The 16,399-nt window shown below is 35.9% G+C and overlaps 1 protein-coding gene across 5 annotated transcripts in view; it reads left to right on the plus strand.

The window, feature by feature from the left end:
• Positions 1-16,399, plus strand: part of LOC131434737 (somatomedin-B and thrombospondin type-1 domain-containing protein-like) — a 135,013-nt gene that overhangs the window by 41,023 nt on the left and 77,591 nt on the right. For 3 of the 5 annotated variants that reach the window (XM_058601801.1, XM_058601803.1, XM_058601804.1), the window contains exon 2: positions 4,638-5,322. In XM_058601801.1, coding sequence (XP_058457784.1) covers positions 5,070-5,322 — 253 coding nt within the window. In that variant the 5' untranslated portion in view covers positions 4,638-5,069. The remainder of the gene's footprint in view (positions 1-4,637; positions 5,323-16,399) is intronic. The other 2 variants (XM_058601805.1, XM_058601806.1) reach the window with 2 other exon arrangements.

Genomic DNA, 16,399 nt, shown 5'->3' on the forward strand with positions numbered 1-16,399 from the left:
AGATTTACCAAGAATTACGACGTTCGTTTGTAAATCGAGATATTCGAAAAGATATGAAAAGTTAACTTTCATGAAGGTCTAGTAACCTATCTATAAGATAAACGTAGATAAACAAAAATGTAAGAATAAAGATTAATCCCATTCTTCCCACCCCCCAGGTTTTTACTAGTCCCTTTCTATCTTTCTATTTAAGGACAAGTTATTGAAAAAGCGTCACTTTCTGCGCTTGAACTTTGCCTATTTCATTTTCGTATTGAATAATACTCAGCTCTAGTTCAAATGAAAAACTGATGAAACCTACCCAGTCAATATCACCGAGATAAGCAAACATGTTGGACTATATTACAAATACGACCACTTAAATCTCCACAGACGTATCACACGTACTCAGCCCAAATCACCTCGCATTGTATCTAATCGTCTGACGGTACAGTATTTGATCTGGAGTAATTCCGATCCTGGAGGAAGCGGAAACCACCGAAAAAGCGAATCGGGAAAAGTGATTTTTCTGACAGGCCCGACGTGGTCAAGAAGAGATATGAATTGGGATCCATTCCATTTCCGTAGCTTTGAATTCCATCGTTGTTTCCGTGTGAGCTTTTGTAGGAGTATGGAATATGAAATCCCCACATGCTGCAAATCATACCGAATCGCACACCCGTGATTGCCACCGGATGATATGATAGATTGACGTTTTCGGATGGTCCGATTTCTATCCTCTGCACACACCACGCTGCCGGCATTCGGTGCCAACGAAGTGATTTTTGCGAAGGACAGTTCCTGTCGGTTACATTCTGTGGATTAGATTGTTAATTGAGTTGCAAGTTTATAGTTCCAATCCAAAAACGATAGACTGGCGATCTAGAATATCATATTTAATATATTAAGTATGTTACATACAGAAATTATGCCCTCGAGCCCATTTTGAATGTTTTTCGATTAATATGTTGTTGAAATTGATCATTTGTTGACGGTAGCGGACGATATTAACTGTTTTGCCAGGTTTATGTAGCTACTCTACAATACTCCCTTCTGATCCCACCTCATATATAGCATTGTCTTTTTCTCGAATCGATTCGGTCCATGGGGGGAGATGGAACGAGAGGAATCCTCTCGGACCCGGACTTTATCTGGGAAGAAGAATTTTGAAAAAGGATTTCGAAGAGCTCAAAATTGATTTCTTCTTATTTTGTTCATAAAAATGTATGAAAAAAAAACATATTTGGCATGAGAATTATTTTGTTAAGTTAATTGAAAATTTGAAAATCTCTTAATTCGATAATATTCCCATTTTTTATTCTCATGTACAGGAACCAGTAGTATTGCAATTCCTCGGGTCCTTTTTTTCTCGACGGCCTTGATTCGGCCTAGCACTCAATGTTGATGGTTATCAAAATTAATCAATTTTTCGTCGTCAATTGCAATTCGATGCAAAAAAACTCTCTTTCATATCGTAAAAAGATAATTTCGTACTGAGTTTTTCGCTTTTCCATCAGTAGCTCGTTCAGTTTGTGTGGAACCCATTCACCAATCTTTTGATTATTTCCCAAGCCTTTCAGTGGATCAAAACTGGCATTCAACTCTTTCGCCATGAAACGTTCAAATATTTAAAAAAAAGGGCTGAGGTTATGGATTTCCTGGGTAAATAACTGTCATACAATACAAATCCGTGACGCTGGTAGAACCTCAAATACACAGACTGTTTGTTTTACACAGACTCACAAATATATAACCATTAGATGTAATGTCACATAATATTATAAGCAAATTCCGACGAAAATCGATGCAATCTTCAATTGAATCGATTCGCTCTCTGTATTAGTTAGTAAGTTAGTATATAAGTTCCTTTTCCCCATTACACAATACAAGTAAGTTTAGAATTTTCCCTACACAAAAATCTCAGAATGGCAGAAGCAAATGATGTCCTCATGGTAACAACCAAATGATATATAATAGGGCTGAAAAGTCACCACTTGTGGCTGAACACCCAATTTAAATCTTAATAATTTAATTTTAACTCATATTCCAATAAATAGTTATTTAAAAAAAAAACGCTGGTAGAAAACGATACCATCATCGAAAGGATAGGTTTCCTCCCGCATTTAACCCAAGCGACAATTTCCTTCCAAATTTGCTACGAAAGGCACTTCTATTTTCTGATGCATCAGAGAATCTGACACTCGGGCAGCAATGTGCATCCCCCGGTCATCAGTCAAGCATTAATCATTTACGAATATGTTGAAATTCGCTCACACGGTGCACTTTGCATACAGCGCGCGTATACAAAAAATCAAATATTTCAAAAATCTATTTGAACACAAAATGTTTTTTGTTGATTATGCAAACCAATAACATATACAACATTTTAGCATTTAACAGAGACAAAAATCGCGTGAAGAAGGTACTTTAATATCGATTACTTTGGAAAATTTAAGATGAAATTTTAGTAAAATTGAACATTTTTAAGCAATTTTTTCTTCATTCTATGCCAAAAATAGTTGTTTATCCATTTGCAAAGTTTCGTATAATTCGAAAGAGAACTTGAGTTTCAGGAAGCATTACAATGAAAAGGTATATAAATGTTAATGTAACTAAAAATAGTATAAAAATTCGAATATCGACGAAATATTTCACGAACATGTTCGTAGATACTAATACTACAAAACAATAACACTTATTGTACAATTGGTTACCTCGTGAAAAAAAGGGGGGGGGGGGGGGCAATTTAGAAATTTTTACTCGAATGTTAGTAGCATAAGTAAAATTATCACATTACAAATTCTGACAGAAAAACATGAAAGATACAAGGAACATTCGGCTTCGAACATTGCTGCTCCTGTATAGTTATACTGCAGTCATTATCATATTTTCTAACAAAACATTGCCTTAGTAATGATAATATTCGTTTATACAGGGTCCGCCATCTAACTTTTTTTAACTAGCGGTTATTTCGACATTGGTAACCTTAATGTCACTTCTGATTTGACAGAAACTTAGTTTTTTTCTTCCGCTGAACGAAAATGGTTCTGTATACGCTTGAGGAACGCGTGAAAGTAGTGCAGTTTTACTTTGAAAATCATGGTAATGTTGCGGAATGTGTGCAAATCCATTTGCCAAAAAATCATCTTCTCGGATGAGGCACATTTTCATCTCGGCGGGTATGTTAATAAGCAAAATTGTCGCATCTGGGGGACGGAAAACCCGTTACTTGAAGAGGAAGACTTGGACATCATTTGGTTCCAACAAGACGGCGCTCCTTGCCACACAGCCAACGCTACGATCGATCTTCTGCGCAGAGTCTTCGAAGATCGAATTATCAGTCTAAATTCGGATGTCGTTTGGCCGCCTCGGAACTGTGATTTGACGCCGTTAGACTATTATTTTTGGTGGGCTGTCAAAGATGAGTGTTCGTGCAGCTATAGCTGAAATAAAGCTGCATACAATCGAAAATGTACTAAAAAACTGGACCGACCGTATGGTGTACTGCCGAGGCAGCCAGTTGGATGAAATTATATTCCACAATTAACCGGAAGGATTGTACTTTAATATGAAAAAATAAATTTTGAAATCGGATGAACCGTTTGTGTTTTATTGCATGTTTAAAAAAAGTTACATGACGGCCCCTGTATTTGCAATAACGACTAATCCCTAACTCACGGAATTAGCTCATCACAAGGAAAGAATTACTGCGAACCAGCACCGCTTTTACGTATTAATACCTGGATGCACGATTTATTTGTGTGTCTCTAACTAACTGAATGACTATTTTTAGCTCTGTGAGTCCCGTCAAGATCGTCACCCCCCCTCCCCCCATTGAGAGATATGAACGATTATTGTTGAATGTATGCAGTTTTTGGATGAAAAATTCCAAGTAACTCTGTAAAAATATCTATATCGTTTCGTAACTAATCCCCGGCTAGTAATTAAAACCTATGTCAGCGTTAAATAGAATATAGGATTTATGAGATATCAATTTACACATATTTCCATATATTATGAGTCTCCTTTTCGAAAGGAATTGACCAATTGTGTGTTAGAATGTGTTAGTTTGAGATTAATCTCAACCGTATCAAATCAATTCGAATTGCAATCGATTCCAGAAATATTATTCTTTATATGAAAAGTGTAAATTGACTTCCACCTCATCGACCTACCGGAGATACGCGCTCTAATATTCCTCCTAAGCTCAGAAAATTTACGTGACACTGTATGTTTTTTGTATAAAAACTTTGATAAATATTCAAACCAATCACAAGCACAAGCTTCATATTTAATCATTTTTTCTGAGCCAATTCAGACTATTAATCACCAATCACGAACAAACTAACATTTTGCAGCATTCAAACACGTGTATTCCCTGCCGAAATTCTAGCTATTGCTTGCTTCACAGTGCACAGGGTTGAAGTTTTTTCATTCTGCACGAATCGATTTACCTGTAAGGCTCAGCCGAAGAGTGAAGGCTTGTTCCCTGGGGTGTTCCGCACTGGCGTTTTCCATTCCTACCTCGTACACGAACTCGTCACCTTCACGCGACGGGCCAGGAGTGCGAACATAAAAACATGTCACATATTTCATTCGTTCCATATAATAAAATACGTTGAATTTCATTCCTGCGTTTTTATTGCTTTTCATTTCAGATTTAATGAAATTGGCGCACAGCTGCGGTTCTACATACAACTGAAGCAATTTCATGATTCATGCTAACAAAATTCCCGCTAGCTAAACCGAAGACAGAAAAACGGCATACATATGAGAATACAAGAACATGAGTTTGCAGTTCTAGTCTAGATTCAACATTAGAACTGGTCTCAACCAACGGCCAGACTAACGGACCGCAAAATTCTAAATGTGCTGTTTGCGTTTTTAGTGGAGGTTTTATTTTGGTTCAGCGCTATCCGAAAGAAGTGTGAAATACAACGGAAACCATTTTGGCTAAAATTATTGGCAATCCCATTGTGAATATATCTTGTATCAAATATTTTTCCAGTGTTCGTGTTTGTTTGGTTTTGTATTTTTTCTTTTGTAAAATAATTGTGCTCGACAGTGTTGTGAAACGTGCAATCAGAAAAATGAAATCCTTCCAAATGAATTTGGATTGCTGGGGACTGGTGACGGCTCTACTGCTGATGTGCGTGTCTAGTGCCCATGGAGGATCTTGTCGGGAGGCGTCGCTCTGCTGTAACGGCCGTGATTCGTCCTGCGTAGTGCAGAAAGCTCCTTTGAATGCGATTATCGAGGATTTAAACGATAAGCCGTGTTACTGCGATCATGCTTGCCTGCGGCTCGGGGATTGTTGCGACGATTTCAAGGCACATTGTGGTGGTGAGTAGCCTACAGGAATTGGGTAGGGATATTTGGTAAAAATGAGACGGAGTGTAATTCGTTCATATCACACTTTTGTATTGGTTGAGTAGCCATTGTTACACGTGGATATTGCCCTTAGTTTATAATTTCAGATAAGCGATTTGCATATTCAGATTAAATTTCCTGCTACTGAGCGCAAACAAATAGAACTGTTTACTCTAAATATAATAATAAGTTACCCAAATAATTCCCGGCGAGCTCATCCGTGATTAGTACGTTCAGTGTTTGAGTTTTTTTTTTTTTGAATATGATAGCAATTCGTGGTAATTCTGAGCGATGCTTTAACTATTCATCATGCTTGGGTGCGAAGCCTAGGATAAAATCAAAAAGGATGGGTATCATATCAATCTGGAAACGAAACCAAAAAGGATGGGTATCATATCAATCTGACACAAAAAATTCAATAAACATTAGCCCGGTGAACGACCGCAACTAGGTTAAAGCCGGGTATAAATGAATGATATAAAAAAATAAACATTAAAATTAATACCAAAATAAATTTGTTTTGCTTTTATCATAGACAGTTCGTCTAGTTGACCAATGTCTGTGAGAGTGAGTGTTTATGAATCAAATAATCTCACTAGGTTTTCTCGAAGATGGCCTATTGCGGATGCACCGGAAATAGTGGAACTCACTCACTCTTCACAGAGATTGCATGACCGATTTTTAGATTCAAATGAAAGTTCTTGGTGTTCCATACGAAATTCCGGAATTACACAATGATAAGTGTTTAAAATTTCAAACCGTTGCACAGTGAAAAACTTTTTTAATTCACTCAGTGGTGTAAGTGGTACAAACCAGTTGCCGTATGTTCGAGCCCGACCTGGAAGGATTCGTAGTATCAGTAGAATCATAGCACCAGCCATGCAATGGTTCTGTACACTCTGAATCGGCTGCGAAGTCTGTTGAAACAGAAGGTGAAATTCCACTACAGGAATGTAATACCAAGACTTTGCTTTGAGGTGTAAGGATGCCTTTCTCAAATTACTTACATATTCAAAATATCACTAGAAGATTCTGTCAAGAGTTTTTTTTATGCCTTAATTAAATCAAATATCTTTTTTGGGTATAAACTACAATAACCTTAAAAATCTGTTAAGTTATGTCAAGTTATTATAGATTTAAATGTGGGAACCCTACACGCTGTACAAAATCAAATAAAACATGTGCTAGGCGGTGGTGTTTTCTACTTCCGTAGCAGCACGTACCGATGCGTAGCGGTTTGGCATAATTTTGTATGACAGTTTGAAAGTTTTGATACTCATCGCCCTATAATTGGGGAGCTGGAAGTCGGTTCTGGATAAAATTGTACACTATCTTATAAGACAATGAGATCATTAATTTAAATCATGATTTGTGAAAATTTGTTGAACCATTGAAGTGAGTTCCGTTTCTCTAGCTTTTATTCACTATTAGCGGTGCTTTCGAGAACGAAAATCGTGGACTAGCAGTTTCAAAGTAGATATATATATCCATAAACTAACAAGGCGCACGACAAGTGCACGAATCGAGTAAAATACTCCACGAGTGTTTTCAATGAAAAACAACATAAGTTTGTAAAATTCGATTAAGCCATCTCTGAGAAAAGTGAGTTATATTTTTTTTACTTTTCTTTGGAGCATATCACCCTGTAATTCCGGAACAAGAAGTCGGATCGGGAATTGGATTTTATTCAATAGCAGTCTATGGGACCATAAGATCGTTTATTTGAACTAATATTAAAAAAATCAGCTAAAACACTTCTGATATGTTCACTATTGGGCTCCTAATTTCATCTCAAAGGTTTTATATTCATCCTATCGTTGGTCCTTTATTCATCCCATAAATTAGCAATGGCGACAGCAATCAAAACCAAAATATTGCACTGTTACACTCTCAGGTGCAAAATGTCAGAATTTTCCTTAAAATGGCCCTAATGGCAAGTATGAGACAACACACGATATTTTTAGAAACAGTTTGGAATCATCTCGGAACTTAAAAAATTCCGATTAAATCATTTGGAGAACTTAAAAAAACAAAAAAAAAAGAATTGTTACTGTTTAGGCATTAGCCCTTCTGAAAACATCATGCAGAACCAGAGTTGCCATTTATACAGATTTATCTGTATTGTATAGATTTTTGCGTTCGCATACTAATTTAAATTAGATTACAGATTCTGTACAGATTTTCTAAATTTAATACAGATTTGTAAAGGCTCATAAAAAGTGAGAAGTAAAAAGTTAGGCTTTTCTCTCTGAGTATCTGTTAGTATTTGATTGCAGTACTTCTTTAAAAGTTAAATAACCAACGGACAAATCCAATGTTAAAATGGAAATCTTTTGTGCAAATATTTGATGATGAACACTGATAAACATTTATATTTAAATTTTAAGCCAATTTGAACTGATTCATTTTATTAGTGAAAACTGATAGAGCAGATACATATTTTCTATGAAAATATCTGGTATCTCTGTGTACAGCCGCTGAAGCACACACACTTAAAAGCGTTATGTAGATATATAGAGGAAAGAAACAATAGTTATTTCATTAGTATTCATCACGCACTTTCCGGTAATAGTCGAAGCCGAAAAAGTTTTATTGAAATATAGATATCTACAATATAATTAAACTAATGTCACGGGTACCAAAAAAAATACTTGTTGATGATAATATGAAGAAGGAAAACAATTTTTTTGTAACATTATGACGAAACTTGGCAACTTTCCGAAACCAAATGAGATGAAAACAAAGCGCAATCAAGTGAATAACTTTCATCTCATATTCTTCAAGACTTTTATTGCTTGTCGGGTGATTTTCGAAATTTTTCATCCTTAATTAAACAAGTGTCAAGTGAACATTACTAATTATGAAGTCATCCAGCATTCAATAGTACTGTAATTGTGCGAAATAGTGATCATGTTTTGAGACGAATCGATTAGTAGATATTCAGAAACATGACGAACTGTAAAATGAAAATGTGTTTTAAATTGGAAAGTGAGTTTGATTTAAATGAAAAAAACGATCACCGAAGAATTTAAAACCATATCTACCAATGAGAAAGTGTGACAATAGCTTGAATAATCATTTTAAAACATTCTACAGTTTGGTTCAGGTACTTTGTAAGATATTATTCATGTTCGAAGTAAAAAGGTGAAGGGATGAGATGGAAAAAGGAGCTCAGATGAAATAGGAAGCCGTTACCCTACATAGAAAACTTCAACGATCCAAGTACCCACAATGGGAATGACAGTACTAACCTTTTCAATACGTTTACCTTAATTTATTTCATAAATCGTATCTTTGGTTTAAACCTTCTATCGTTTTTAAACATAGATTTTAAAGATGGAAACAAAAATTTTGGAGGCTAATTTTATGTTGAATGACCCATATACTTATAAAAATACTGCTCAAACAGCAATCAAATTTATCTCAAACAATTCATATCAACATTTACGAACGAAACGAAACATTAAGTAATCACTAGATCAACGTTTCACCAATCCCGTTGAAACGATGTAAATAATTCCTTCCACGCAACATCCCCGCTACTTCCGGTTAGACCATATTTTCGATGCCAAGTGTTTCCTTCTCCAATTAGGTGGATAATACCGGTTAAAATATAGCTCCCAATGGTAGCTTCTATCTTTCTTTGATCCTAGGCCCAACACACTTGACAGCTTTGTTTTCTGATTACCTCCCACATGCACTATCTTGACTTTTATTTTATCGTCACTTCCGTTCACAAGAAAAACCACTCACAGCCAGGGACTATTCAACGAGCAAAAGCCGATGATTGTTCCACTGTATTCATTGTTGGAAAATACATTAATCAACAAGCCAACGATGCGAGTTCGGCTTTATCCTCCTGTTGGCTACTAGAGAATGCCCATCGGAAGAATTACCTTTCCTTTATACCAAACCCTTCGTTATCTGGAAGGTATTCGAAACGAAAATGAGTTATTCCGTCCTCGGGAGCACTCTTCTGGACTAAAACCAAGAATGATATAAACTTCGAAGTTCGTTTCGATAAAGTCATCAATGGACTAAACGGCACAAGTGGAAGCAACATATCGATTGTGGTTCAGTTTTGAAATAATTTATTCTACCTTAGACAATAAACTTTTGACAGTTCCATGTTGCTCTCAAATGGAATGGAAAAAAAATTTCGTATTTGACACGAAAAATCATATACGAAGCAAAATTTTACACACCAAGAAATTTTTCGAAACAGAAAATTTTATTCACCAAGTAGCGCCAAAAATTTGTGGGACTTATAATTTATCACCGCATCTACGTAGTGTTGAACACTATTCTAGTAAGATTTTTATAAAATATTCAATATTTAGAACATAATTATTGATCCAAGATTCAGTTTATATTACTATATTAGATGTGACTGTAGTGAATTTTTCACATTGCATACAAAATTTTACATTTGTAAAAATTTTGATATTAATATTCCATCTCCAAATAATTAGATCCATTTGTCGTCAGCCACGCAATGCACCAATACTTCTACATCACTCAGCCTGAATTTTATTTATAAAGACATGATACCCACTGTACAGAAAAAATAACTTGCCAACGTCGGGAAAAGTAAATCGCAGTTCGATTGAATTTGCATTACCTGGAGTTAATGGTGAATCGTTTTACTCTATTCATGAAAATGCGGGAACGCGAAAACAATACAAATTCATTTAACTGCGGGTGAGCTTAATGAGCACTCGAGATTATACCGTAAGCCAAAAAGACACGTTATGAATGGTTAATTATATACAGGAACAACGGCTCACGTTGAATATTAAAAAATGAAAATCTCTCATAATCGGCAGTTTGTAATATTCATATTTTTAAAACCGTTATAAATCGATATAGCGACTGACATATTTTTCCCTAGCAATGTCCACGTAGCATTCCAATCAGAACAAGCAATTTTCCAACCAGCATAGCAAAACATTTTCCTGCTGCTGTTTTACATAACCACCTGAGTGCTCGCAGCAGTTTCAAATTCATCATTCAATCATTTTTTGTCATTCTGTTGATATTTTCAATCAAATGGCGAGTAACTCTAACCTTTTCCAGGGTTTTCCAAGTTCACGCTAGCTCGTTTCGATACGAGTTAAACGAAAACATTTCTATCCACCTACCGGTTCGTTTGTGCCATTTTGAACATTATGTTCAACGAAAAGTTTTAGTTCAATTGAAGTAAATTTTTTCGTCCTTTAGTCATGAACACAAATTTGAATATGGTATTGTTTAAAAATGCTTTGAAGATAAATAAATTTGTCAACAATTTTATACTATATCTCTATTCATTATTTTCAAATCTTTATGTGTTAGCATACGCTTCAAATGAGATGCGCAAAGACAACATGAAACTTTCTTTTAAAAGAACGGTCTAAACGCACCTATGCAGAAATACTTAAGACTGTCATTGCTGTCGTATCTCTCGAAACAGAAAACACTTATGCAAATCTAGAGCCAGAGGAATCTGACTTCGATGAAGATAGTGAAGGTACTTCGTTTGTCACTCCTCAAGGGTCAGTCAAGATAAAGAAGTCCTTCCCCAAATTACCCAATGTAGGAAATTTTAGATTTATCTATCAAAAAAAGATCCATAAAGAAGTCCAATTCAAAACCAAAGACTGTACCTCCTAGTTTAGCAAATTCACAAACCAATCTGAGAACTAATACAAAAAGGGAATATCCAGTGGATTCCATTTCACAGCCACCAACAGACTTACGGAAGTTTTTAAAAATTGTAGACTAAATTTTTACAGCATTCAATATTTCTGAACCCCTAAAGATCCTCATTACGGCATTCCTCCCAATAGCTAGAACTTTTTTGAAGCAGTTATCAGCTCAATGGCCAATTCTCTCAGGGTTAGTATCATTTGATGGATAATTTATCGTCCGTCGCACATGATTCAATCACTGTCCAGCAAATTTGATTCATTTAAAGGTTGATTGCATAGTTAAAAATTTGATGTACCCAAGGTAGGCTATCCAATGTCCCAAGTTCGCGACATTTGCTTGTCGTACGTAAAACTTCTTAATAATTTCATTAAGACCACTGGAGTAGCCTCCTTCCTTTTCCATGAGTTCAACCAATAGTCAGCTTTCCTACTTTGAATAAAAGTTATGTACTGATTCAAACAAATCTGAAATAGTTATAAGATAATGTACAGTACATACAGAAATAATGTTTTTTAATGTGATTCATAGCAGCTAATCGTTTGATAAAAGTACTGTTTTTGAGTTGGTTAACTAATGAATAACATGATATTTAAGGAAACTAGTAGTAATATGTTTTGTATTCGAAATAAGGTTTTTACTATATATGGTGAATGCTACGGCGAAAAAAAACTGATGCATATTGCCTTAAAAATTAAACGCATTAAGAAAAAAATTCTTTATGAGCAACTGCGATAGAGGGCGGTTTGGGAATGAGTAGTTGGTCATATTATAGTTATTGTGCCAAAACGATCATGGCCAATGTGTGGTTAAGAAGGTTAAGAAGCTGCTGCTGGAAGCCTTGGTATTAACACATGGATCAATAAGTCCCGAGACAAACAATGGAAACAACATTTTTTTTGCAAAATTTTTTTTATTCATCAACATAATCACCTTTTAGGGTGATACAATGGTTCCAACTTTTTCCCAATTTTTCAATACCATGTTTATAAAAAAAATTATCTTTCGCTTCAAAATAAGCTTCAGTTTCAGCGATGACCTCCTCATTTGAGCCAAATCTTTTTCCCTGGAGCATTTTTTTAAGATCAGCAAAGAGCCAGTAGTCACTGGGGGCTAAATCTGGCGAGTATGGGGTGTTGGGAAGCAGATCAAAGCCCAATTCGTTCAATTTCGCCATTGTTTTCATCGTCTTGTGGCAGGGTGCATTTTGTTCCATCGAAAGCAATCGCGGCACCCACTTGGAAAAAACCTTTTTCATGCTCAATTTTTCATGAAGGATAGTAAATACACTTCCATATGATATCTGTGTCATCTCAGCAATCTCACGGAGCTTCACTTTACGATCTTTCATTATATTTTTTGTCACTTCACTCACATTTTCCGGTGTAACGGCTTCCACAAGTCTACCCGAGCGTTCCACGTCATTTGTGTCGGTACGACCACGTTTAAACTCGGCAAACCACCGACAAATCGTTGCTTTTGACGAAAAAGAGTCCGGATAACATTTTTCAATCCATTGTTTCGCTTGCACGGTGTTTTTACCCATTAAAAAACAATGTTTTATCAAAACACGAAACTCGGTTTTTTCCATTTTTTAAACAAACTACAAAACGACTTTAGTCTAACCTCGATAACTCAGCTGTTTCTGGTCAGATCGACTTAAAATTTTGAGCCGTTTCAAGCAAAGGTTAGTACTCTAGAAAGACGTGGTTACTCTGCTTTAGTCTCGAGACTTATTGATCCATGTGTTACATTCCTGTAGCGGAATTTGACCTTTTGTTTCAACAGACTTCGCAGCCGATTCAGAGTGTACAGAACCATTGCATGGCTGGTGCTACGATTCTACTGACACTACGAATCCTTCCAGGTCGGGGCTCGAACATACGACAACTGGTTTGTAAGACCAGCGCCCTATGCTGCTGCTGTATATTTGGTAAAACTGGAAAACATTTGGAAAAACAGAAAACGATTGTCTCGAAGAGTCCAGAATTGGCCAACAGAAGATGTGTCGTGTTCCATCAGGACAACGCCATGCCAAACACGTGTTTGATAACTCATTTGGTTGAGAAGTTTGAAACTTTCCACCAGGTTCCAGGTATCAGTCAGGACCAAGTATTAAGTGATTATCATTGCAAAACATTGTTAGTGGTATAAAAATTTACATAACGTTTTCTTGTCCTTAAAATTTGAGTTGGGCTTTTCCCTGCTCCCAAATAAAATAAAATAAGATAAAATGTAATGAAATTATATTTGTCCCAGTTACCAGTCGAAGATCGATTGTGTTTTAACATCGGTCAGCGAAGTCGTTTACATTATCTTGGCTTCAAACATTCAGAATTTTTGTTTAAGATTTGAACATTTGAAAAATTTCGATTGGAATTACGACTTTCGAAAACTTACAATGTGTTTGTTTAGCAATGTACACTTTTGCTAATCACACTATTTCTTATATACGCATTTCAAGAAAGATGTTCGCATTCAGCTATATTTTCAGTATTTGCATTGAGCTACCTTAAAGTTATTGAGTTTCCGAAACACCATTACATTGAAAATGTGATACAAAAAGTTGTAGCGTGCTATAATATTTGGAATTCATCTGATCTGTATATAAAGAAACTAACATGTTTTTCTATTTTACAGAGAATAATATCATAAGATATGCAGAAATGGAATGAAATTGCTGCGAACCGATAACAAAACTGCTTCATACAAGAAAGATAAACATTTTTCCCCTCGCTTTCGAAAAACCGCTACGGAATTCGCTTGAGTTGGAATACATTCCAAGCAAAACATGTTACATGGTGGCAGAAACAAACGCGCAAACGCCAACAATATGTTCGTGCCACAGTCACTAGCTATGAATACAATAACAAAGTGATTCGAGATACTTCAAATGAGTTACAATTTCTATTGGCAGCTGTCAAATTGTATTACCCAACCACTTTCTTCTTGGATAGCAGAATTCAAACAACTCAATTTCGTTTACGGGTGGTTGAGTAAACTGATCTTTTTCAGTGCTTGGTAATGCTACAGTAGGTACACCTATTCAATGAAGCTTGCTATTTGAATTTGATTCATGACTACCGCAGCTCTAGGAAAGAGATGAAATTGCAAGGAAAAAACGAGTAATATATTAAATGATTATAGCTGATCGTTCAGAAAAACATTCGATCACATAGGTTTTCTTCTGATTATAATAATGGAGTTATCTAGAAATGAGATGATGACAAATAGAGAAGAAAGAGATTGATACCGAAGGGAGAAAAAGTATCAATGAGAATCAATTGCACAGAATCGATTCTTAGTGTCAGTAGGATCGTAGTACCAGTCAGGCAATGATTCTGTACGCTTTGAATCGGCTGCGAAGTCTGTTGAAACAGAAAGGCCAAATTCCACAATAGGAATGTAATGCCATGACATTGCTTTTATTGATTGTTCGAACATGTTTTATATTGTTGGATAATTCTTCAAAGTTCTGTTTCAATAATTTATTGTCATATATTGTGGACGATATGAAATCTTTACATATTAGAAGTTTGTCACAGTTATTTACTAATTTTGCTTTGAGATTCCTGGACCAATTTCTTTTAAACTCAAGCTTTAATGAATGGTACTACATTACCAACCTGGGAAGATTTTTAGTGTCAAAAGAATCGTAAACAGTCATACAATGATTCTATACGCTAGTCATGCATTGATTCTGTACGCTAAGAATCGGCTGCGAAGTTTGTTGAAACAGAATGGTCAAATTTCACAAAGAAAGTAACGCCAAGACTTCGCTTTCACTACTGTAGTATTTCTTTTTGCCTTGTTCATATTGTGCAGCCACTGTCAAAACCGATTTCGTAGTTTTAAATACCATTTGACTCAGTTCGTCAAGTTCGGGAGTAGTCTGTTTGAATGGGTTTGCCTGTGTGTTTGTAGTACTATTGTACGCAAAGTCATTTCATTTGTAGAGTCGCAAGTATATTTTGCCGATTAGACGACTTTCAATCAATAAATTGTGATAAATTTAAATAAATTCAGCTCCAAGAAGTAATGCTACACAAAATGTAGTTCGAAAATTGTGCAATACTGCTCTTATAGCGACGCGCAAACTCGAAGCAAATTCATCTATTTTCATCTTAGTCTTAAGATTGATCTATCGCACAGAGACAACAGATCTCACTTTAACTGATATTCGTATATGAGATGACTACTGGAGTCGTTACCCTATGTGACATATAATGTCACTTGACTTTCTTAGAGATGACTGAACCGATTTATCCAAACTTGGATTCAAATGAAAGGTCCCATAAATAGTTATTTTTAATTCCAATGTTACGTAACAATGTCACTTATTTTTCTTAGAGATGACGCATCCGATTTTAACAAAATTATATTCAAATCAAAGGTCATATGATGGGAGCGGGTCATATAGCCGAAAGCCATTTCGCCGAAAGTCGTTTCGCCGAATGCCATTCCGCCGAAAGTCATTTCGCCGAATAGGTCATTTCGCAGAAAGTCGTTTCGCCGAAAGGATCATTTCGCCGAAAGGGTCATTTCGCCGAAAGGGTCATTTCGCCGAAAGGGTCATATGTCCTGCATGTTATGTCTTTTGTATAACTGATGTGGCGCAGCCACATAACCGAAGCCAAGATGGCTCGGCGGCACAAAGCCGCGATAGTGCTATCAGCAATGGTAGGTCAACAAAACGGGCGTTAACGCTATCATCTTTCGTTTGTCTTTAATTTAAATCAATTCAAATTACGATTTCAAGACAATTTCAGGATTCGGCGAAATGGCATTCGGCGAAGTGACCCATTCGACGAAATGTCATTCGGCGAAATAACCCTTTCGGCGAATTGGCTTTCGGCGAAACGGCTTTCAGAGAAATGGCTTTCGGCGAAACGACCCTGATCCCATATGATTACGTGAGAATTTTTTGAATATCATCGTTAAGGGCGGTTTTTTCTTTATATTTTCTTATAGTAAAACATTTCAAGAATATTCTGTGAAATTTTCAAATCAATCGGAACAAAACTCAGCAATTTATGGGCCTTTATCTTTGCTTATCTCATACTGCGAAGAAATAAGAGCTCGGCGCACATGCCCAAGATTTCTGCTTCGATTGACTTAAAAACTTGACAAAACATTCTTGAAATGTTTCATTACAACTAAATACAAAAGAAAAAATATGATATTTTGAAAATGTTAGAACCTGTTTCCTTCGTTTTTTTAATTTATTGAAAGATGGCTTTTTGGTCAATGTTTCTTTACAAAATATTTATTTTGCGTCAAAAGCCGACGTTTCGAAGGAATATCCCTTCATCTTCAGGGCAACTATAAGGTTAACATACATGATTAGTCACAGTTTTCACAT

The sequence above is a fragment of the Malaya genurostris genome, chromosome 3, assembly GCF_030247185.1.
Source record: "Malaya genurostris strain Urasoe2022 chromosome 3, Malgen_1.1, whole genome shotgun sequence".
NCBI classification, from domain to species: Eukaryota; Metazoa; Arthropoda; class Insecta; order Diptera; family Culicidae; genus Malaya; species Malaya genurostris.